This window comes from Euprymna scolopes, chromosome 17, assembly GCF_053919585.1.
Source record: "Euprymna scolopes isolate OS-2025 chromosome 17, ASM5391958v1, whole genome shotgun sequence".
NCBI lineage: Eukaryota > Metazoa > Mollusca > Cephalopoda > Sepiida > Sepiolidae > Euprymna > Euprymna scolopes.
The window spans coordinates 1,937,671-1,961,349 of record NC_136498.1 but is presented as its reverse complement, the minus strand read 5'-3'; the positions used below and the strand labels follow the sequence as shown (position 1 = coordinate 1,961,349).

General features: G+C 34.8%; 1 protein-coding gene across 1 annotated transcript in view; it reads right to left on the bottom strand.

Moving 5' to 3' along the window:
* LOC145296649 (intraflagellar transport protein 74 homolog) overlaps nt 1-23,679 on the bottom strand; it is a 229,213-nt gene that overhangs the window by 24,178 nt on the left and 181,356 nt on the right. Inside the window, exons 17-18 of the mRNA XM_080142582.1 lie at nt 13,595-13,635; nt 10,589-10,645 (exon numbers count right to left, since the gene is read on the bottom strand). Of these exons, the coding sequence (XP_079998708.1) occupies nt 10,589-10,645; nt 13,595-13,635 (98 nt within the window). The remainder of the gene's footprint in view (nt 1-10,588; nt 10,646-13,594; nt 13,636-23,679) is intronic.

Below are 23,679 nucleotides of genomic sequence, written 5' to 3'. Positions count from 1 at the left end.
TATTTATGTTGAGGGGCTACAAGGGCTTGAAGTTCTTTGGAGCACCTATGATTAAAATACTTGTAAAATAGGCAGAAGGATGCGGCATTTTGTCGATGGGGCAGAAGTTGAAACCTAACTAACAATGCATGACCTATTAGGTTGGCAACTCTCTTTTGAACCATGTCTAAGAGTGAGAAACAAGTAGCAGATGCACCAGCCCAAATATGACAACAATACTCCATACATGGGTGAAAGGTGGCCTTGTAGAAGTACAGGATACTTTCAGGTGTAAGTAACTTTCTAGCATGGTAGAGAGAGCCCACCTTCTTTGCAGCAGCCTTGGCAATCCTCTCGATGTATTAGTTCCATTTCATGTTCCCCGTGAATGTTAAGCCAAACAGTTTGAATGAAGTACTTTCAGGTAACATATTATTAACCATGACAATCAGTGGTTGAGAAGGTTTCTTGCAATTATCGAAGGAAACGAGTTTAGTCTTGGCAGCATTGAATGTGACCATCCATTTATGTCCCCATTCCACTACAAACTGGAGGTCTTCATCTAAGTTTTCAGCATTTCCTTGGATATGTGTTCATTTGTTTTCACTTCGTGCCTGTTATAGAGTGTGGTATCATCAGCAAATATACCCATTGTGGAAATTATTTTATCAGGAAGGTCATTTATGAATATTAGGAACAATAAAGGGTCCCGAGATCGACCTTGAGGCACCACCACGGTCTTATTGTTGCTCTGTCCTAGTATTGCATCCCTATGCTTGTTTTACAAGTACATCCACAGAATGTGCTCGGATGAACTTCATGCACTTCTAATCCTTCTAGCTTCTTTTCTTGGATCACTTGCCTTCGGAATTCTCTTCCTGCTTCCCTGATTATACCAATATGTAGAAATTTAATGTAAACAACCATCTTGCTGCATAACTCCCCACTAAGGATGCTCCTTATAAATCCGATTCCTAATTTTCAGTAATCTCTTACGTTTCAGCAGCAATATGCCTTATTTGAGAGTGAATGAAACAATCATTTTTTTTGATGTCTGATCCAAATTGTTACAATTTCACAAAGATCAGAATATCTGAATTTTTACAACAGGCTTCCACACTCATTTTAATTGTATTTTGCATAAACATATTGCTAAATATACTGCACATTATTATACCTTTAACTAATCCAACAAGCAGCAAAATTCCACCCCTACACTGCAGAAATCCCCAGATACCAGAAAACCTTCTACTCAAATATTTTTTCCGTCGAACTGAAATTTGGAATTCCTTCCCAGGTCTCTGCTTTCCTGACTGTACTGACATGCAGAAGTTTAATTGTAATATGAGCAGACATCTCGCTGCTCAACTCCCTACATAGTAACTCTGTAAATTTTGCCCCAAATAGGAGCCCCTTATGTTCAAGTGACACTGTGTTGTTTGTGATGAAATAACAGTAAAAAAAAAATAGTTACTCTGCAAAGAGGAGATAACCCAACTTACTACTGATCTATCTTGACATACACAAACTGCCAACTTAATATAAATAGAGATTAATACTGTATTTAGTATATTATGAGAAATTTCCCACAAGAATTAAAGGCTAAGAAAGTGGGTCGTTCTAAACAGAAATCCACTTCTTCCAAAATCTTTTCTCAACTTAAAAAAAGTTTCTTATTAAAACTAACAAGATTACAAGTGCACGCAACACAACAGATAAAAGACAAACTCGACAGATGGTGATAACTTTTGTTTACAAAACGCATTTGATTAATATGTCAGCAAGATTTCTTTTTTTTTTTTTGTGTGTGAATCTTTCTATATCATACATATGTCTAATATAGAAAATTAAATCAGTCAAATTTTCAGTTAGACCTAAATAGTAATGCTTCTGGCAAATCGCTATTTGATTTGGACTATTCAGTCAATGATGTCATATATTATTCTCCGTTGTTTATTATTGAAAATTTACATTTCAATAGATCCCATTAATTAAATACCCAGCCTGGCATTTACATTGGTGGCATACAGATTAAGACATACACTATGCTTCTCCTTTTTTGTCCCTCAGTCCTCATTCATAAGTGATAAGTGGTGATCACTGTGTAAAAAAAAACAAAAAAACTACTAGAATCTGACAAATCGATATTGGATTCTGACCAGCCACTTCTTTGCTTTTGATCTTTGCACTAAAAATATAATTCGCTTTAATTTTCTTCCTAAAACTAATTATTCCAGCTAGGAAGATTGCTACAATGGAAACAAATTTTAATAATAACCTCAAAAGGTGTAATTGCATTATTTATTTCAAACTCAAATCATATAAAGGAAATAATTTCTATTTTAACTTTAAAATTAAAAAAAGGAATAACCTCCCTCACATAATCATTTTGTGATAACTTTTTTGTGTGTGTTTTTTTGCATATACATGATATACACATACCAGCGAATATTTTACTTTCTTTTTTATGAAAAAAAATGAAACAAAAAACAAGTAAAACACTCTTTAGTCTTGGTAGACAAACATTTAGAGATATTGTCTTGATAAAGCACTGGTCCTCATCACCTCTCAGAGTTTATACCAGGAAGAACATTAGGCCTATAAAAATCTTGCTTCAAATAAGGAAATGTCTTCCAAAAAAATTTGGTTGCATTATGTAGTTGCAAGTTTGCATGGAAGGTTTAGCAAGATTGTTGCCTTTCTTATGTTGTATCCAAGAAACATTGTTGGTAAATTTCTGTGGTTAAAACAATCAAGTGTTAACCGTTTTACACTTCCAAGTAACAATTTCCGGGTTAAATGCAACACACTGTCAAAATTCACTACTCAAAATACAACACCGCTGCCAAAAACTCTTTACTTCAGACCTCAATGCATGTTTGATTGCTTTGTTTTAAGAATAGATCCCCAATACTTTCTTTCTTTCTCTCTTCTTTTCTCTTTTTTTTTTTTTACTTTGATTCTGTCTCTATTTTTTCTTTTTTTATTTGGCTTCCATTCTCATCAAATGACTGATCTCAAATAAAACCAGGGGTCTCTTGTCGTCTGACAATGTATTTTAAGACTGATGCGGTAAATTTATTGTTGCGATATATGGTAATTTTGTTTACCTACATTGAATAAAATAATATCTTGCTCCTTTTTAATTGAGAATTATCAACAACCGCATTGAAATTCAATGATTTTTACTTTTTGATTTTTTTTAACCTTGAATATATTATATACACTACTATATAAAAGAAACTTTGTCTGTCCGTGTTCATTCCCTATGAACTCTGAAATGGCTGGTTGATTTTTATGAAATTTTACACAGATGTACTTTATGTATCTGATAGTGTTCTTAGATAAATTTTGTGTGGGAATGTCTTTGATAAGTATCAATAATCAAAAAAATCTGATGAAAAAAGGAACTGGCAATTTGACACACAAGCAGAAAGGCCTGGCGAACAAAATCAACAGTAGGTTCTTTGATATGACAGGAGCGTGTTTGAAATGAATGTTTCTGTTTAGAACATAATTGAACCATGATACTTGACCTTTGAATTTTAAACTTTTATTTAAGCTGTTATATATAAAAATGACTTTATAAAAACAGTAGATTCTCTACAGTGCAATTTAGATTACAATGTATTGTAGACTACGTCACTGGTGAAGCATGTGAAGCTTTCTCATGGTGCACCACGATGAGTCCCTAACTAGAGCAGACAATCGATTGCCTGCAGATTTTTTTTTTCTTATGATTATATCTGATTTTTGAAATTTTCTTAACTGTTTTTATACTTTGGTTCATCTATAATATAAATCTCACTTGTCTGTTTAAATGTATGTATGTATGTATGTATGTCTCAATAAAAACTTTCAACAGAAGTGACAGATTTTCACGAGATCGGTATCATTTTGAAGCTCAACCCTTTGGATGACAAATATAAAAAAAATTGACCAAAAACATTAATTCCTTCACCTGGCCATTTTTCTACACGGAGGGATCGCTTTTTTTGCCGATATTTTCAAAAGTCATCATGTCTTTTCGATTGTCTAACCTTAATATAAACCTACGTCACTTCCGGTTTGGCGATGAGCGCAACAGCTAACACGTCACTTTTTTTTACTTTCTTTTCCTCCTTCGTGGTACGGGTTCAAGCCTGCCTATATACTACTCCTTTTTTTTTTTTTTTTGCTTAATACACTCCTACAAACACCCAGTACCCAAGCTAGTCCCAAATAAGGCACATGTAATGAGTTATTATGAATTAGGATGGTCCTGTAGGTATGGACCCTAAGTGGAGAATTTTGTAGTGAGATGTTTGTTCACATTACATTTAAATTCTTGCATGTTGGTAGAGTTGTAAAAAAAAAAAAAGGAAGCAGGGAGGAAATTCCATTAATATTTGTCATTGCCTTCAACATTCTGTATTATTTACGAACATTTTATTTTATTTTGATGTGAATTATTTTTGCTTTCTGTTTGTACTGAATAGTTGGCTCATATCAGTGCCGATGTCGAAAGTCATCTGTTTATCTTTGGCGAAATATCAATGATGACATAGCACCGACCGATGATGGGCATCCACTTCCTCTCCCTCCTTATGAAAACAAAAGCCGCACATGATTGATGGTGTAACAATAATCACAAGGAATGCAAAGGAAATGCTGAGACTTGAGAAATTGGAAGTTTATTCCAAAGTTTAAAGTTCAGAGAGGATCAATTAAGGCGGAAATCCTTCCAAACATTTTGTGCCGCTTCCAATATTTAACATCCTCGTCACATGAATAATCAATTTATAGAAAAATACCCGTAAAAAAATTGTAGATTTATTTCATTTTAGAATTTGTTTTGAAGGTTTGTACCTTTACACTAAAAACAAAATGGCTGTCCACATGAGGTTTTGTCTTGGTTAACTTCATATTGAAAAGATTTTTTTTCACATTTTGAGAGAGCGAGCATTTGTCTCATCTTGCGTGTGTGCATAACTAGATAAGAGAGAGCGACACTTAACAAATTGTCATCCTTTCATATACATTTGCTATCGCTTTTGAGGAAAGGGCAATGAACTTTTTAAACCTAGCAGGAATATCCAGCATTGCCTGGGAATTAACACTGAATTACTGTATTGTAATCAAATCACCCCCCCCCCAACCAAAATCCACTCTGTAAAATAAGGCATTGCCAAATTAAGGATTTTAACAATAACAAGATGCCTCTCCAACTGCCAATATCCATGACAAATAAGACCCTATCTAAGAATTCTTCCTTCAAACTCCTCTGCCTAACATTCACAGGCAATATGAACTGGAACAAATACATTGAGGACATTGCGAAGGCTGCTGCAAGGAAGGTGGGTTCCCTTTATCAAGCTAGAAGACTACTCACACTTAAGAGTATCCTGTACTTCTACAAAGCCACCATTCACCCATGCATGGAGTACTGTTGCCACATTTGGGCTGATACATCTACCACTAGTCTCTCCCTCTTAGGGCAAAAAAGAGTCTTCAATCTAATCGATCCCACTTTTAAAAAAAAATTTTTTATTACATTTTCACCCCAAACAAGGCACATTGCCACTTTGGTGTAGGGGGCTACTATCAGGGGCAACAACTACTGGGGCACTATGTAGGGATTTGGGCATCAAGATGTCTGTTCACGTTGCACTTGAACTTCTGCACGTCAGTACAGTTGGGGAAGCAGGGACCTGGAATGGAATTCCAAAGTCTAGCGGTTCTGGGGAAGAAACTATTGGAGTAGAAAGATCTTTTACATCTAGGGATCTCTACAGTGTGGGGGTGGGATTTTGCAGCTTGTCGGGTCTGTCGAGGGTGTCTACGTTGTGGGGGCACAAGTACTTGCAGTTCGTTAGAGCATTCACCATTAAAATACTTGTAGAACAGGCAGAGGGATGCAACGTTTCGTCGATGGGACAGAGGCTGAAGCTTAGATGCCAGTTCAGGGCCTATCAGATTTGCGACTCTCTTTTGAACCTTATCAAGGAGCGAGAGACTAGTAGCCGATGCACCAGCCAAAATATGACAGCAATACTCCATACATGGGCGAATGGTTGCCTTATAGAGGTACAGGATACTTTCGGGTGTTAGTAGTTTTCTAGCACGGTAGAGAGAGCCGACCTTCCTCGCAGTGGCCCTGGCAATGCCCTCGATGTAATTGTTCCAACTCATGTTTCCTGTGAACGTTAGGCCAAGCAGCTTGAAAGACGTACTCTCAGATAAAGAGTCGTTGGCCATTGCTATAGGTGGCAGAGAAGGTTTCTTGTAATTATTGAATGAAACTAGTTTAGTCTTGGCGGCATTGAACGTGACCATCCATTTTTGTCCCCATTCCACTACAGATTGGAGGTCATCCTCTAGTGTTTCTGCCATTTCTTTAGATATGTGTTCATTTGTTTTCCTGTCGTGCCTGTTATAGAGTGTGGTGTCATCAGCATATGTACCCATCTCAGAGGAAATTTTGTCGGGGAGGTCATTTATGAATATCAGGAACAGTAGAGGTCCAAGGATAGACCCCTGGGGAACTCCCGCATTTATATCATATTGTTTAGATGTACGATCATCGAGGACAACCTGGATTTTTCTCTTATCTAAGAAGGATTTAATTATGTTAAGTATTCTACCAGTGATACCGTATGATCTAATTTTCCTGAGGAGACCCTCATGCCATACCCTGTCAACAGCCTTAGATATATCTAGAGCTACCGCTCTGCCCTCCCCCGCTTTGTCCAGTGAATGGTATATACGTTCAGAGATTACAGTTAGGATGTCTGCTGTGGAACGGGATTGTCTAAATCCATATTGTTGGTCAGTCAGAAGTTTAGCATCTGTAAGGTGATGGACTAGAGCATTGTTAATTAAAGACTCAAATATTTTGGCAAAAAGTGGGAGGAGGCTAATGGAGCGATAATTTAATGGGTCAGTTCTTTCGCCAGAATTCTTGAATACTTGTACCACAGAAGCAGTTTTCCAACAGACCGGAAAGCAAGATTCATTAAGGCATTTGTTGTAGAGTTTGGAGAGAACTGGAGCTACTTTGGCTGAACACTTTTTTAATAGCACAGCTGGGATGAGATCGGTTCCACATGCCTTTGAAGTGTCAACGTTTTTTATGATAGCATGCATCTGAGCAGAGGTGATTTTCAGATCGTCTAGCGTGGCGTCTGTCCGCATAGGAAATTGAGGTAGGGGGTGGTTGGAAGGGTCGAGAGTGGAGTTTGAGGCAAACCGGAATGGCAAGCATGTTAGCCTTTTCGGTTACTGAGCAAACAACCTCGTGATTGTTGGTTAGTGGGGGAATTGTTGATTGCCCATTATTTACTACACTGTTGTAGATTTTCCAGAAGTCATGAGTTCCTAATTTTTGTGCTTCGATGCGTTTTTCAGTGGTTTCCGTAAATTCTCTCTTAGCTGTCGCTATTTCTTTCTTAACGTTACTTCTAGCTTCTATGTACTTCTGTCTGTTTGAACTGGACTTATGTCGGTTAAATCTGCAGTATGCATGCTGCCTTTGAGCAATGGCAGTTGCGCAAGTCGAAGTAAACCATTGGGGAGAGTGGGGCTTGCTATAAAATTTCCTCATGGGAACATGCGCTTCGATTGCAGTTTTGAACCATTCAGTGGTCTCGTTTGCACACTGTTCAGCAGGAAGAGAAAAAATATTTCCCCATGGGGCATCTCTGATAAGATCTCTAATGGCTTCCCAGTCAGCCTTTTTATAATATCTCATTGTTTTGAGCACTGGCTCTTCAGTTTTAGCTCTAGAGTTTAGGGCGATTTCAACCATTATCACTGCATGATCAGCGTTCCCAAGTGGGCTGTCTGCATTCGTCATACAATCATCAGGAACTGTGGTCAAAAACAGATCTAAAAGTGATGCGTGTTGTTCTTCCTGGTCAGGGAAACAGGTTGGAAAAGTAACAATTTGTGATAGGCAGTGAGATATAGAGAAGCTATGAGTTGTACAGCCTGCTGCATCTGTGTAAGTAGAGAATCCAAGCCAGTTTTTGTGATGGACATTAAAGTCACCAAATACATGTACTTGTGCGCTAGTGTCAAGGGAGAGTGCTGTGTCTATGCTGTCAGATACTTTGTTTATTATGGTGCAGTCTTGGGTCGAGGGAGAGCGGTAGAGAAAGTAAAAGTAGCTAATGTTGTGTTGCATGATTAGTCTAAAGCACATAAAGGCTTGATCATCCGATTCTAGGTTTGTTTCTCTAGTCAAAGGAAGGGTATTACGAATGTAAACTCCAAGTCCATGCATGTGTCTGTCAGAGTTCTTATGGCAGAGTGGGAGATATCCAGGCATGTTAAAGTAGTTAGAGGGGATGGAGGAGTGTAGGTTAGTCTCACTTAGTGCTAAGATATCCGGGGTATTTGTTAGGAGAAATGCTTCAGCATCAGCTAAATTAGTTCTAAGCCCACGGATATTTGTGAATGCAAGCCTCAAGTGAGGAGGCAAGTTGGATTTGTTTGACCCTAAGCCTGGTTTAAGCTTATTTTTAGATTGTCAACTAAGCTCAAACCTCTGTCCCATTGCCACAATGTTGCATGTCTTTGCCTGTTTTATGAGTATTTTAATGGAATGTGCTCGGATGAACTCATTGCACTTGTGCCCCCTCGATGTACATATACCCGACAAACCCGCTTAGCAACAAAATCACACCCCTTCACTGTTGAGTGTTGAGGTCTCTAAATACCAGAAAGAATAGTTTCTTCCCTCAAACAGCTACACTTTGGAATTCTCTTCCTGCTTCCCTGACTGTACTTATATGCAGAAGTTTAAATGTAATGTAAACCAACATCTTGTTAATCTTTCCTAGGCATGGTCCCAAATAGTAACCCCTTACGACCAAGTTGCTGCGATATACCTTGTTATGGGTGAACGTGAGTGAAAAAAGAAAAGGATTTGGATTCTGATTCAGACATTTTTTGACTGATTTGGATCCTTTGCAGCGTTGAAGTGTCGACCAAAAATCTTCTCATGTGGTGATAACATTCTCCCTCAAATGGGCACTCTGGATTGCAACAAAAATTAAAATTGTCTTAATCTAGAAGGATTTCTTTTTCACTGACCGAGGACAGAATAAACTAATTGTAGCATCAGAATAGATACTACGGTTTGTTTCTTGCCAAACAAACATTTTAAATGCAGTTTATATAACTATTATATAAATATTCCTAATAAAAAAATAGTTTTTAGAGTTGTATGCCATTTAAAAATTAAAAAAAAAAATACAATCTATCATCATCATTGATTTAATCCTTGTTTTACATGCTGGCATGTATTGGATGACTTTGAAAAATTGACTATCTTTGGCCAGGTCTTTATTCCTCTTTCTCCCAAGTCTTATCAATTTTCTCCATGTTTTTTTTTTTTTTTCTTTTTCCATTGAACTGAACAACTCTCATACATTCTTTCATCGTGACCATACCATCAAAGTCTCCTGTTCCTGCATACATCACTCCTATACTATCCAGATTTAATCCTCCTCATAGATCATCAGATCTAAGCTTGCCTTGTGGACTCACATTACACATCCAATGTGTTGCAATATTTTTGATACAGAATGAGGATATGATTACAGAAAGTTGAAAGGTTCTGGTGATAGGAACTGACCAATTAAATGGAACCACGTTCCGCTAGTGACCAATCAGATATCAAAATTACTCCATGAAAATATTGATTTTCTTGTGTCCAACTCAAGAAAGAATTTGCTCTCTGTCCGCAAACTTTTACGATCCAACACTTGTGCAGATCATCTACCCAACGAAAAACCTATTCTTCGTCTTAGTTTTAAAATTCAAAGCTTCTCTGACTGATGACTGCCATTTTTGTTTGGAACAAGATTTTTTCTTTTCTTTTGAAACGAAAAATGGCTTTCAATTCAAGACAATGTATCATCCGCCTATCGTCACCATGCAACGAGACCTCAATTCTCAGCTCGGTTTCACTTTTTTTTTTTTTTTTAAATGTTTTTTACAAGAGTCACCACTTATCAAGGCCTGAAGACCACTTGAGGATAAGGATTAATGAATGTTAGATAGTTGGTAAGACAACACTGCAATGACCAGTAGTGGTGAAAATTGAATAGAATTTGATTAAGAGGGCAGCTCAACAAGAACTTGTTTACATTGGACTTGAAAACAACCATATTGTAGTCAGCAGGAAACATGCAGTCCCCTAGTACAAAGTTCCACAGGTGAACAATTCTAGGAAAGAAATTTTGTTCATGGAATTTGTGTTTATTTTTAGGCACAGATAGTGTGTAGGAAATTTTTGATAGTAGTTGTAGCTAGACGAGTGGTTGTTGTGAATGTTTTGTGGGGGGTGGGGACCGTAGATTGAAGCTCAGTTGAGCACTTGCCATGAAAATCATGATAGAGCAGAGATAGACTCACAACATCTCTTCTGTGAGAAAGAGATTCTAAGGAGAAGAAAAGGACCTTGGTATTAAATTTCCAAACGGGTTTTGAAACTCGTTATGGCAAGAACGGGTGACTTTGGCAGGAAACCAAAGTACAGAAGCTGAACATGGCAATATTAATTGTAAGAAGTAAAAAAAAAAAAAAAAAAAAAATAAAAACTTTTAAATGTTTTTGATCTTACCACACTGATTTTTTCAAGAAGTGCGACAATATTAGCTTCCGCTTGCTTCATGGATGTCTGCAAAAAATGAAACAAAAAAGCATGTTTTATAATATCAGAAAAGAAAATATAAAAATTGAATCATCCCGTTTTTGCTATCTCACGCATGACTCCGAAGATATTTTCAAATATATATTTATGGTGGTTGCTTTAGTTATTCTATTTTAATTTTCTTATTTTGTATTTGGGGATGGGGTATCCTAATGGATGCTAGATATTCACCTGCTATTGAAGACACTACAACCTTGAGATCATTTTAAGATTCTAACCATCTAAGTGCAATTGTTTGTATTTCTCTTGCACTTGGTTCACCGGGTATATTTGCCAGGTAGATTTTTAATAAATTCTTCTATGAGTTTGCTTGCTCCTATAATTACTGGAATGATGGAGATCTTCCTAAAATTCCGATTCCATTTCATGTCGTACATAAGACGTGTTTTGTTATCTTTTCCCTCTTAGGTCCATTTAAGCCAGCATCATTGGGGAAACTGACTTCAACTAGGATTGCTACTTTCTCTGTCTTGTCTCATATCACTTTGTCAAGTTTAACAGCTTTACTTCCTAGGTACATAGATGGTGTAGGACTTATTTCCAACTATTTATTCTGGTATATGTTCCCAGGACTGTCTACTACACTTGATATTAAACGTTTTACAGATGGTCTGGTGGAGATATTTACACATTGTGTCATGTTGTATAGCAGCCATCCCCAACAGAACGTTACAGCCGGATGTCAGATGGTTCACAATCTCTACCTCTATGTGACAGAACCTGCAATGTTTTCATTGCTGAGACCACTCGTCTTTTTAAAAGCATTTGTCATCAAACCTTGATCTTGGGTAGCAATCATTATCATCTCCTGATCATAGTGTGGCGATCCTTTTTGAGCCAGATTAGAGAGCCTTCCTTATCAATATAGTCCTGGGATAGTTTATTTTTATGGAAATCACTTGAGACAAAACATGAAGCAACTTGACGTAAGGAGCTAACAAGAATGAAAGATGATTATCACATGCTTATTGACTTAATTTTGAAATTTTAGCCTGTAGGTATGAGGAAAACAATGAGCAGGAAGAGAGTTCCACAACCTTGCAATTCTTGAAAGTAGCTATTGGAATAAGAAGTGATATTACAACGAGGTATTAAAACAGTGAATTGATGGAGACCATTGGACAGAGTTAAACGAGCTGGAGCAAAGGCAGCAGGAAATAAAGAGGATTCTAAAGAATCCGTGTCATAATATAGTATTTGTAGAAAAGATAAACTAACAACATCATGTAAGAATATAGTATTTGTAGAAAAGATAAACTAACAACATCATGTAAGAATATAGTATTTGTAGCAAAGATAAACTAACAACATCATGTAAGAATATAGTATTTGTAGCAAAGATAAACTAACAACATCATGTAAGAATATAGTATTTGTAGAAAAGATAAACTAACAACATCATGTAAGAATATAGTATTTGTAGAAAAGATAAACTAACAACATCATGTAAGAATATAGTATTTGTAGAAAAGATAAACTAACAACATCATGTAAGAATATAGTATTTGTAGCAAAGATAAACTAACAACATCATGTAAGAATATAGTATTTGTAGAAAAGATAAACTAACAACATAATGTAAGAATATAGTATTTGTAGAAAAGATAAACTAACAACATCATGTAAGAAGTTGCAGTGAAGAAGAAAGGGTGACGCCAATCAAATTACAAATGCAAATTTATTAAGAATCTTCAAATGGGAGACAGATTCACAAGCCAAAATATGACAACATTCCATACATGGTCTGATCGAAGATTTGTAGCGATAGAAAATATTTCATCCAGAAAACACTTGGCATATTCTTCCAATTTTCTGCAATGGAAGATTTTTGTATATTGAAGTCAATATGTTTAGAGTTGGTTTTGGACATTTTACAGTTTGGAGACAGTTTGCGACAAGTTGTGGCTTAGGCAAGATTAGGAGAGTTTTATCCACCACCAGTGATGATTTCGATAGACAATTAAAATGTGGACGCTAGTGTTTGGAGATTTGTTTTCTGCAATCGTCTCACACGCACCCACACTCACACATACACATACACAGAACACAACTGATTTAAACACGATGTGTTGGAGTTTGTGTTTTCTCTTGTGAATTTGCATTTTTTTATTTTATGTATAAACCAGTGTTTGTGTCTTTCTCAACGTGAGACAACAACATGACCAAAACAAAAAAAAAAAAAAAAAAAAAGGAACAGAAGATTAAAGAAAAGAAAACTATGTTAAACAACATCGAGGTTGGAGACTATCGAGGGGTACATGGCTTCACAAACTCAAGCAACACTGGTTCAGAAGACGTGCAGTTTAAGATTACATAATCATTACTTTGTTATAGACTTCCTTTTGCAAGCACCGTTAATGTCATGAGAGTAAGTAAGTGTCAGGAATAAATGGACTTACTCAAAGGCAATAAGTACAGTTACATACGGCAGCGATTTGTGGCAGTTATGGCGTGTACTTCAACAACACACTTTTGCTAATACATTTTTTTGTTAATCATACCAGTGTGTTTGTTGTACTTATCACCAGCTTGCAAGACCGCAACAGTTACAAAAGAGCATCCATTGTTGCGTGTTGATACTGAAAGAAGGTCTTTTATACGATGGGATGAAATTTTACGTAATACGGAATATTCTATTTAAGCCATAGATACCACTGATTGATACCATTGAATGGTATTACTTTGATAAGTAATACCATTCTGGGTTACAGTGAAACTGACAGTAATGGCAGCTGAGGAAGGGACGACTCTGCGATCCTAAAAGCAGACGGGATTTGGTTTAATACTGAGGACATCTTTGAATAGCTTGGCCATTAGAATTTTTCTGTTTTAGGACAAAAAAAAAAGTGTCATCGTATTTGAATATGTGTTGTACAAATATTCTCGATTACAAAGTAAAAACTATAAAATAATTACCTGTTCATTTTGACGGTTTTGGTCAAAATTCTCAATGAACTCTAAAAGGAAAAAAAACAAGTCATTCAATAGATATGGTCATAGGATTAATAAATCAGTTAAAAACTTGGAAAGTAAAATGAAATATTAAGTGAGGCTTAATCACAGTTAAAAATTGAATTAAAAAAGTAAAATATAAACTTCAAAATCATGAGACTAATAAATATATGCCGTTGAAAAACTTGAATTCAAACAAAAGATTAAATGACGTTTAAAACTTTGAATCGATAGTATTTATCTTCATTGCAAAAAATAACTGAATTCATTAATTTTGATGAAATACGAGATGCCGTCTGATCTTCTCTGAACATCCTTGGGACAAACTTCACACAAATCTTCCACATCTTCAGTTTCTCCCGAATAATTGTGTACAGTTCACAAATTTAAATGCCTGTATAAAAAAGTCTGGAAACTTATAAAATATGTGAATGATTTTGAAAAATAAATAAATAAAGATTTATAATCTTGATAAAACTTTTGCTTGTTTGTTTTTGTTCACTTTCTCAGTATCTGACATTTTGTTCACTTTCTCAGTATCTGACATTTTGTTCACTTTCTCAGTATCTGACATTTTGTTCACTTTCTCAGTATCTGACATTTTGTTCACTTTCTCAGTATCTGACATTTTGTTCACTTTCTCAGTATCTGACATTTTGTTCACTTTCTCAGTATCTGACATTTTGTTCACTTTCTCAGTATCTGACATTTTGTTCACTTTCTCAGTATCTGACATTTTGTTCACTTTCTCAGTATCTGACATTTTGTTCACTTTCTCAGTATCTGACATTTTGTTCACTTTCTCAGTATCTGACATTTTGTTCACTTTCTCAGTATCTGACATTTTGTTCACTTTCTCAGTATCTGACATTTTGTTCACTTTCTCAGTATCTGACATTTTGTTCACTTTCTCAGTATCTGACATTTTGTTCACTTTCTCAGTATCTGACATTTTGTTCACTTTCTCAGTATCTGACATTTTGTTCACTTTCTCAGTATCTGACATTTTGTTCACTTTCTCAGTATCTGACATTTTGTTCACTTTCTCAGTATCTGACATTTTGTTCACTTTCTCAGTATCTGACATTTTGTTCACTTTCTCAGTATCTGACATTTTGTTCACTTTCTCAGTATCTGACATTGCTATCAGCCTTCTTATGTATTTACATATTTGCTTACCAGCAATGCTTCAATCAAACTATCTTTCTCTTTTATCACTAAGTGTATGTTTTTCTTCCACCCAGGTAATGCCAGACATCCCTGCTAGATATTTATAAATGAAAGGTGGCATCAACAAAGATTTGCAGACAGTTGAAAAGTAACATTTGAGCAGAGTTTCACTGCAAACAAATGAAAACTGAAGAGCATCCATCAATACATTGTAATGGTTTGGCGGCTGACATGATTGAAATTTTGAATGCAACTGAATCTTAGATTTGCTAAACAGTTTTAGTTATTCGGTGTGTAACGACATACAGAGAACTGTATGAAAATAGGATTTCTTTGGTTTGTTGACAGTACTTCACTGAACAAAGTACCACAAAAGCAAACTGTCTACTTAGTCAACCTTTAACAATCAACAGATTATACTATATATTAACGAGAAAAAATATTTTTAAAAAGCATAATTATATTGAATTTATTTCCATTTTTTTTTTTGACAAATTCAAGGTAAGTGACAATAAAAAAAGTTGATTAAACATACACAATATGTGCTTTAATCTTCAGCTTTATAAATTACTAGGATTTCAGCCCGCCGTTGCACCGGGGTTTGGATGTGTAAGTTGAGCAAAAAAAAAAAAAGTGGTAGTAGGAAGGCAGGCTCGAACCCGTACCGCGAAGGAGGAAAAGTACGGGGAAAAAAACTGACGTGTTTGCTGTTATGACCACCACCAAACCGGAAGTGACTTATGTTTAAATTAAGGCAAGACAATCGAAAGGAGAGGATGACTTTCAAAAATATCGGTGAAAAAAGTGCCCCCCCCCCTGTAGAAAAGATCCCAGTTGAAGGTGAAGATATTAATGTTTTTAGCCAATTTTTTGATATTTGTTGTCTGAAAGGTTGAACTTCAAAACGATACTGATCTTGGTAAAATCCGTCGTCTCTGTCGAAAGTTTTAGGCAGACATGCAAACATACATACATACATTTATATATTGGTAACTAAAAATTTTCGACCCAAACTGATTAAAAAGCTTGCTCTATCTCTGAATACCCTTTATGTAATATTTCAAATGTTTAGACCAGAAATTGTCTGAGTAATTTGGTAAAGACTGCAGAGGTAATTTTTTTTTTTTAATTTTGACCCCTATTATGACCCCTTAAGATTTATTGTTTTGGGCTCAAATCAAGTTATTAAGTTAGATCCATGTCCAAGGAACCTATATCTAAAATTTCAATTGTTTATACCCCAAATTGTCGGAGGAGTTTAGTAGAGTTCTCAAAGGTCAAATTGTTGAACTTTGACCTCTTAACAGCCAAATTTCTGGCCGAAAACAGATCAAAAAGATTTTTCCAAATCTCAATATCCTGTATATCAACTTTTGAGTCTTAGTTATTGCGTAGGGAAATGTACACAAACACACAGACGCATTCACTTTTATAGATACATATAGATTTTGAAATTTTTATCAATTATAATATATTTTGTTGAGATTTTGTAAAATGAAACATCGAGGGACAATGTACAAAAGAACATTCCCCTCATATATTTTACAAAAACTGCATTTTAAATAGAAATTAATACAAAAGTGAATAAGCATAAAAATATTTGTGAAAATCTGATAATTTATAGTAAATTTGTTAAACACATTTATGAGGTGCCTTCAATATATATAAGCACTTATATATATATATGAGGTGCCTTCAATAAGTTTCCAGACTTTTTCATATAAGCACATATATATATATATGAGGTGCCTTCAATAAGTTTCCAGACTTTTTTATATAAGCACTTATATATATTTATGAGGTGCCTTCAATAAGTTTCCAGACTTTTTCATATAAGCACTTATATATATATATGAGGTGCCTTCAATAAGTTTCCAGACTTTTTCATATAAGCACATATATATATATATGAGGTGCCTTCAATAAGTTTCCAGACTTTTTTATATAAGCACTTATATATATTTATGAGGTGCCTTCAATAAGTTTCCAGACTTTTTCATATAAGCACTTATATATATATATGAGGTGCCTTCAATAAGTTTCCAGACTTTTTCATATAAGCACTTATATATATATATGAGGTGCCTTCAATAAGTTTCCAGACTTTTTCATATAAGCACTTATATATATATATGAGGTGCCTTCAATAAGTCTCCAGACTTTTTCATATAAGCACTTATATATATATGAGGTGCCTTCAATAAGTTTTCAGATTGTTTTCGTATGGGCACCCTTATTGATAGTACACACATGAAACTCTAGTCCCCTATGAAGTAATCTTCTCCGGCTGCAATACACTTTTACCGTTTCAACATTTCTGCTTGAAATTCCATCTAAATTCCAGAGTTCGACAGAAACATTCCTGAGCTCGACAAGATACACCTGAAGAAGGTCGGAGGTTACATCAACAGAAACGTTATGAAAATCAAGATGAGAACAGTAGTCCAATGAATCAAAATAATACAAATAATAAATCTGTTTTTTTTTTTAAGAAGAAATGATTTGCTGAAATTTTATCTCTCTTTGCTGGTGTAATATAAAATATTCCCCTGTAAAAATTATTCTTTTTTTATGAGAGAAAAATCTATTTTTAAGATCATATTTTTTTTATTTTCAATACTTATCGGATGAATTTCTGTACAAAACATATCTAAGAACACTGCCAGACATATAAATTAGCTTTGTGTGAAATTTGCAAACAAGACTTAGCCATTTCAGTGACTTTTATATAATAGTAGAGCTTGCGGACACACATTGGATTGTAAATAAAAAAACTTTTAAGGACACTAGTACACTTAAACCACAAGTATTTTTCCTTTCATTTTTCAGAAATATTAATGGAGAGACAATCCAAATTTGAAGGACTTTTTTTTTATTGAAAACTTTTTATTGGACATAAATGCACTCAAGTTTTATATTTATTTCTGAAACCATTTTATTTTCCAAATTAAAACAAAGACTCAAGTTAAAAAGAAAAACAAAACAAATTCATAAATATCAAAATATTCTAAAATAAATGTTAAAATTCTTGAAACTTTTAAAGAAATTTTCCGAAAATGAAAACAAGAAAATACCTCCAGGTAGTTAAAGTGAACTAGTGCTGAAAACCATCATGGCATAATTGACTCTAGTAGGTGTGTCAATCTCCACAGGTGTTGGTGTAGTTTTCTTGCAAAATCCTGTGTAAAACCTGGCTGATGACAAGACTGTCTCGGGTAGAATAATGAGCATTATGCTGGAGATGGTTGACTTCCAGGTCTATAACACTGACACCAGCTACAGTGACGTTGAAATCGATACATTTGGAAAATGAACTTAACCAACTTCCTAATAAAACTCAGTATTTACAGTTAGTAGATTTGGTAAAGTTTATACACAGTGGCTTAGAAAGAAAATGGCCATTGAGTTTGAGTTTTATGTAAAAACTGAAAAAATCTTACTCTATATATAAATTATAAAGATATTTGTTTGTAAGGAAAGTTTGTTTTGCTAAAAAGATGTTCTTTTTTGCATCAAATGATAAAATTTATATTTTGAGCATTTCCATCTCCAACCATCAATTGACTGTGATTAAAAGCTCAATGTGTGATAAATTACAGATTTTATAGCTTTAAAAATTGGTTAATAATCGATGCTTGGCAAATCAATTGAATCATTTCAAAATTTTCAGACAACTTCATAACAAGTTGGGATATTGTTATTTCTTTAGTTTGCATGAAATCATTGCCATAAACATCATTTTACAAAACTTGTTGGACGTATTCTAAGAACTCAGCAGCTATTTTCTTCCTAAGCTGCTGTGTCTACAGATTACCAAAGATTTTTAATTTTAAACTGGGATCTAGCGCATATTTAAACTGTCTGAAAACTTCTGGCAGATTTTGCATCCAAAATACGAGAGTGGTGATGTCATGAACAGAAGCACAAAAAAAAAAAAAATAGCATATGTAAAGGACGTAATTATATTATAAAGAATTTTATTTTCTTATGAAAGATGTTACAATGAGATTACTGATTAAAGAGACGTTGAAGTAACATTGAAATAGTTACAAACAATACATGAATTCTTAAGGAATAAAAAATTTGGGTTTGTATTACTGTACACATAGATTCGAAAAAATTGTCAAAAAACAAATATATAACAAATAAATGTTATCAAAGGCAAGATAAGTTACTTTTCTACCTAACTGGATAATTTTTTGGTGTTTTTATTTAATGCAACATGTTTATTCAGCTCGAAAACCATACAGTGTTTACCGATGTATTGGAAAATTTAAAATGGCACCAGACTCTCTGTTGAACACGTTTAGTTTGGGGAAAAGAGTTAAAATTAAAAAAACTATACAAAATGCTGTTAAAAACCCACCCAATATATGTCAGCCTATATCACGGTAACATATATTGAGCGAGTTTCTAACAGTATTTTGTCTATTTTTTTTATTTTTAACTGATTTTCCCAAACTTACCGTGTTCAGCAGAGAGTAAAGTGCCATTTAAAATTTTCCAATACATCAGTAAACACTGTATGTTTTTCGAGTTGAATAAATATGTTACAATAAATAAAAACACTAAAAAAACTGATCCAGTTAGGTAGAAAAGTAACTTATCTTGCCTTTGATAACACTTATTTGTTATATATTTGTTTTTTGACAATTTTTTTCGAATCTATGTGTACAGTAATACAAACCCAAAAATTCATTTCAAAGAGTAAATGTGAAGAAAAATTTAGCATTTCAAATGAAAGGAGAAAACTGAAAAATGTATAGATTATAAATAACCTCTTGTTTAATATTTGTATATTGTGTTTGTTTTCACGTAAAAAAGAAAATACTTTAATACAACAAATTTTTCTGGAACTGAAAGTGCAAACTCAAACTCACAAATCTTTAACATTGATCCAAATGAACAATACTTAGCAAAATACAGCTGGTATAATGACTTCAAAATATGAGGGGCCTTCAATAAGTTTCCAGACTTTTTTGTACAAGTATTTAAAATTGTTGTAAACTCTTGAAAATTCAGTATGTTATTGCTATACATCTTATGAAATGACTGACCAATTTTTATGATTTCAGGTTCAAATGAACAGCTACAACAGGAATTGGAATACACCCTACCAAAGCCTGATTGTAACTGCTGGTGAATTTAAAAAATGCAACCTGGACGTGAGGACACTTTAGAAGAATGATATGCAATAAAATTCTGCTTTAAACTGGGTGAAAAAATGCCACAGAAACGTATGGATTGCTTCAGACTGCTTTCAGATCATCGTGCCTGAATCGAGTATCAGTTTTTGAGTGGCACAAGAGATTCAAGGAATGCAGAGAGTTTGTGAGGGATGATGAGAGGAGTGAGAGGAATAAAGAAGACATAACACCAGAGTTGATCGGCCAAATAAAGAATTTCATGGATAAGAACCGTTGTGTATCTATAGAAATAATAAAGTGCACAGTTTGATGTCAGTGTGGGAACTGCACACATAAGAAAGTGCAGATGTGGAAGATTTGCACAAATGCACCAGTTCGCAACTCCATCCTTGTCACAGACTATTTGACCAAGATGGACATCAAGACAGTTCCTCACCCTCCCTATAGTCCGGACCTTGCTCCCTGTAACTTTTAGTTATTGCCTAAGCTCAAGGAAAACTTTAAAGGCTGTTGTTATGAGACAATTGAGGAGTTGCAAGAGGCTGTGATGAAGGTCATTGACATGCTCACACAAGTGGACTTCCAATCCATGGGGCATTCCAGAAGTTGTTGGAACAGTACAACAAGTGCATTGCAGTCGGAGGAGATTACTTCGAAGGAGACTAGAGTTACGTGTGTGTACTATCAATAAAAGTGCCCGGGTTTGTATCACTGTACACATAGATTCAAAATGGCGACCAACTCTTCCTCGGAGATGGTAAGTTTGGGAACAGGAGTTATAAATAAAAAACAGTCAAAATACTGTTAAAACCCGCCGAATATATGTCAGGTAACATATATTGAGCGAGTTTCTAACAGTATTTTGTCTGGTTTTTTATTTATAACTCATTTTCCCAAACTTACCGTCTCAAAGAGAGAGTCGGCTGCCATTTTGAATTTTCCGATACATCGGTAAACACTGTATGCTTTTCGAGCTGAATAAACATGTTGCATTAAATATAAACACTAAAAACATATCCAGTTAGGTAGAAAAGTAACTTATCTTGCCTTTGATAACATTTATTTGTTATATATTTGTTTTGTGACAACTTTTTCGAATCTATGTGTACAGTAAAACAAACCCAAGTGCCCATATCAAAAAGTCTGGCAAATTATTTAAGGCACCTTGTATTTATGTTATAGTAGTCTACATCCAAAATCGCAAGATTTTATTGGAAAAAAATAACATATTTTTATGTATGTGTGTGTGTGTGTGTGTATTGTTTACAAGTACAGACAATATATGTCTTTATATTTTTGGTCTGAACCTTTCAAGTTTTTAAGTCCAAAATATTACAAAAATTTAACAAATTACAAGCGTTATAAACAAAATCGGACATATCTCCCCCGATTTTTAGACAGAAACAACATACATAACAGAACTAAAACTAGATGTTTATGGGACAAAAGACCAACTCCCAAATGACTAGAAATGTTATCTGATTCTACACAAGTTCCTGTTGAAAAATAAAAATATTTTCTTTTTACTTTTCGACCATCCAAAATACTTCATGCCCAAATTTTCCCCAAGTCACCCCGAGCTACCTAGAAATCACCTCGGGTTATGAAAACATACGAGCAAAGGTCATGTTGCCTCAGTTCACAGAATTCCGTCATTAACTGATGCACTAACCAACCATCAGAATAGATGATCTAACAGTTCAGCAGCATTACCGACAGGAAAACACAATTAACATCTCGATATGAAGCTGCGAATAAAAGTATAAAAATTTAGTCTTTTTGTTAGTATTTGCATTGCGACCAGATGATTATAACACACACACCTTTTTAAAACATGTTCTAAAATTTCCATTATTGAACAAAACAATAACGATAAAAATCACCCTCTTAGAAGTTCTAATAGATACTAAACATATCAATGTGAAAAAAACAAAACAAAAAAACTCAATAAAATCTCTTGAATCTATTGCTACAAATGCAAACAATACAAATAATGAATGAAAACTGGATTTATTTTGGTCAGTTGATTTATTCATTTGAATTATCCAGCGTGAAAATTTAATTGGCATGTAACAAGGTTTGGTTTTTATGGGCGGCAAAAAAACAAAAACAAAAAACGACATCACTTTTTTTCAGAAAAGAAAAAAAAACAGTTCATGTTAAAAATTCAGACAAAAACGTAAGGAAAATATGTTGATGTTTTAGACTTTTTTTTTTTTTTTTTTTTTTTTTTACAAAAACTGATACATGTATTAAGTTTTTGTTGAATTAACAAATTGGAAAAAAAAATTGAAGTTGAAAAATGCATCAATTTCTTATCTATGAATTTCAGGATGAATGTTTTTATGAAATTACAATATATTTTTAATGTTTTATTTTATTAGCAATTGAAAAAGAATGTTTTTTTTATTTAACTTTACTTTTTTTTGCATATTTTTAGCACCAGTTTCAAGATAACCTGATAACACCATGGCCACTAGTATGAAAGCGACTCGATCCTTACATCGATCACTGACCTACCATCTTCGTCCGCCTTCTCTCTGTCTTCTTTGCTCAGCCCATTCCTCTCTCTGAACACACACCTAACTCGAGTTGGCATAAAAGAAATAACTGTGAAAAAAAAGTCAGAGTTACTTCCCTTGCACACTTACATCAACAAGACAGCAAACAGAAGAAAAAGTCCAAGTTCCATGTTGCAAGGAACAAACACTTTTCTCGACTGGCAACAGACATGAATAGAACAATGTATTGCACACGATTTGAAGGCATATACACCGGCACAAAATAACAGTTAAAAACCGCAAGAATTTTATTGTCAACCATATATATATATATATAATTGCATGGGATGATTGCATATTATCATGTGAAATGAATTTGTTGCATTATCTGTCTTGTCGATGTTTGAAATAGTCCAAGTGGAAATATACAAGTCATCTGCATCTTGGTCATCATGAGTGTCCGTCATGGGTAGTGTTTGAATCATCTTGGTCATCATGAGTGTCCGTCATGGGTAGTGTTTGAATCATCTTGGTCATCATGAGTGTCCGTCATGGGTAGTGTTTGAATCATCTTGGCCATCATGAGTGTCCGTCATGGGTAGTGTTTGAATCATCTTGGTCATCATGAGTGTCCGTCATGGGTAGTGTTTGAATCATCTTGGCCATCATGAGTGTCCGTCATGGGTAGTGTTTGAATCATCTTGGTCATCATGAGTGTCCGTCATGGGTAGTGTTTGAATCATCTTGGCCATCATGAGTGTCCGTCATGGGTAGTGTTTGAATCATCTTGGCCATCATGAGTGTCCGTCATGGGTAGTGTTTGAATCATCTTGGTCATCATGAGTGTCCGTCATGGGTAGTGTTTGAATCATCTTGGCCATCATGAGTGTCCGTCATGGGTAGTATTTGGAATCATCTTGGCCATCATGAGTGTCCGTCATGGGTAGTGTTTGAATCATCTTGGCCATCATGAGTGTCCGTCATGGGTAGTGTTTGAATCATCTTGGTCATCATGAGTGTCCGTCATGGGTAGTGTTTGAATCATCTTGGCCATCATGAGTGTCCGTCATGGGTAGTGTTTGAATCATCTTGGTCATCATGAGTGTCCGTCATGGGTAGTGTTTGAATCATCTTGGCCATCATGAGTGTCCGTCATGGGTAGTATTTGAATCATCTTGGCTCCCAAGAAAATATTTCCTATTCTTCCAGTTGATAATATAACATAAAATGG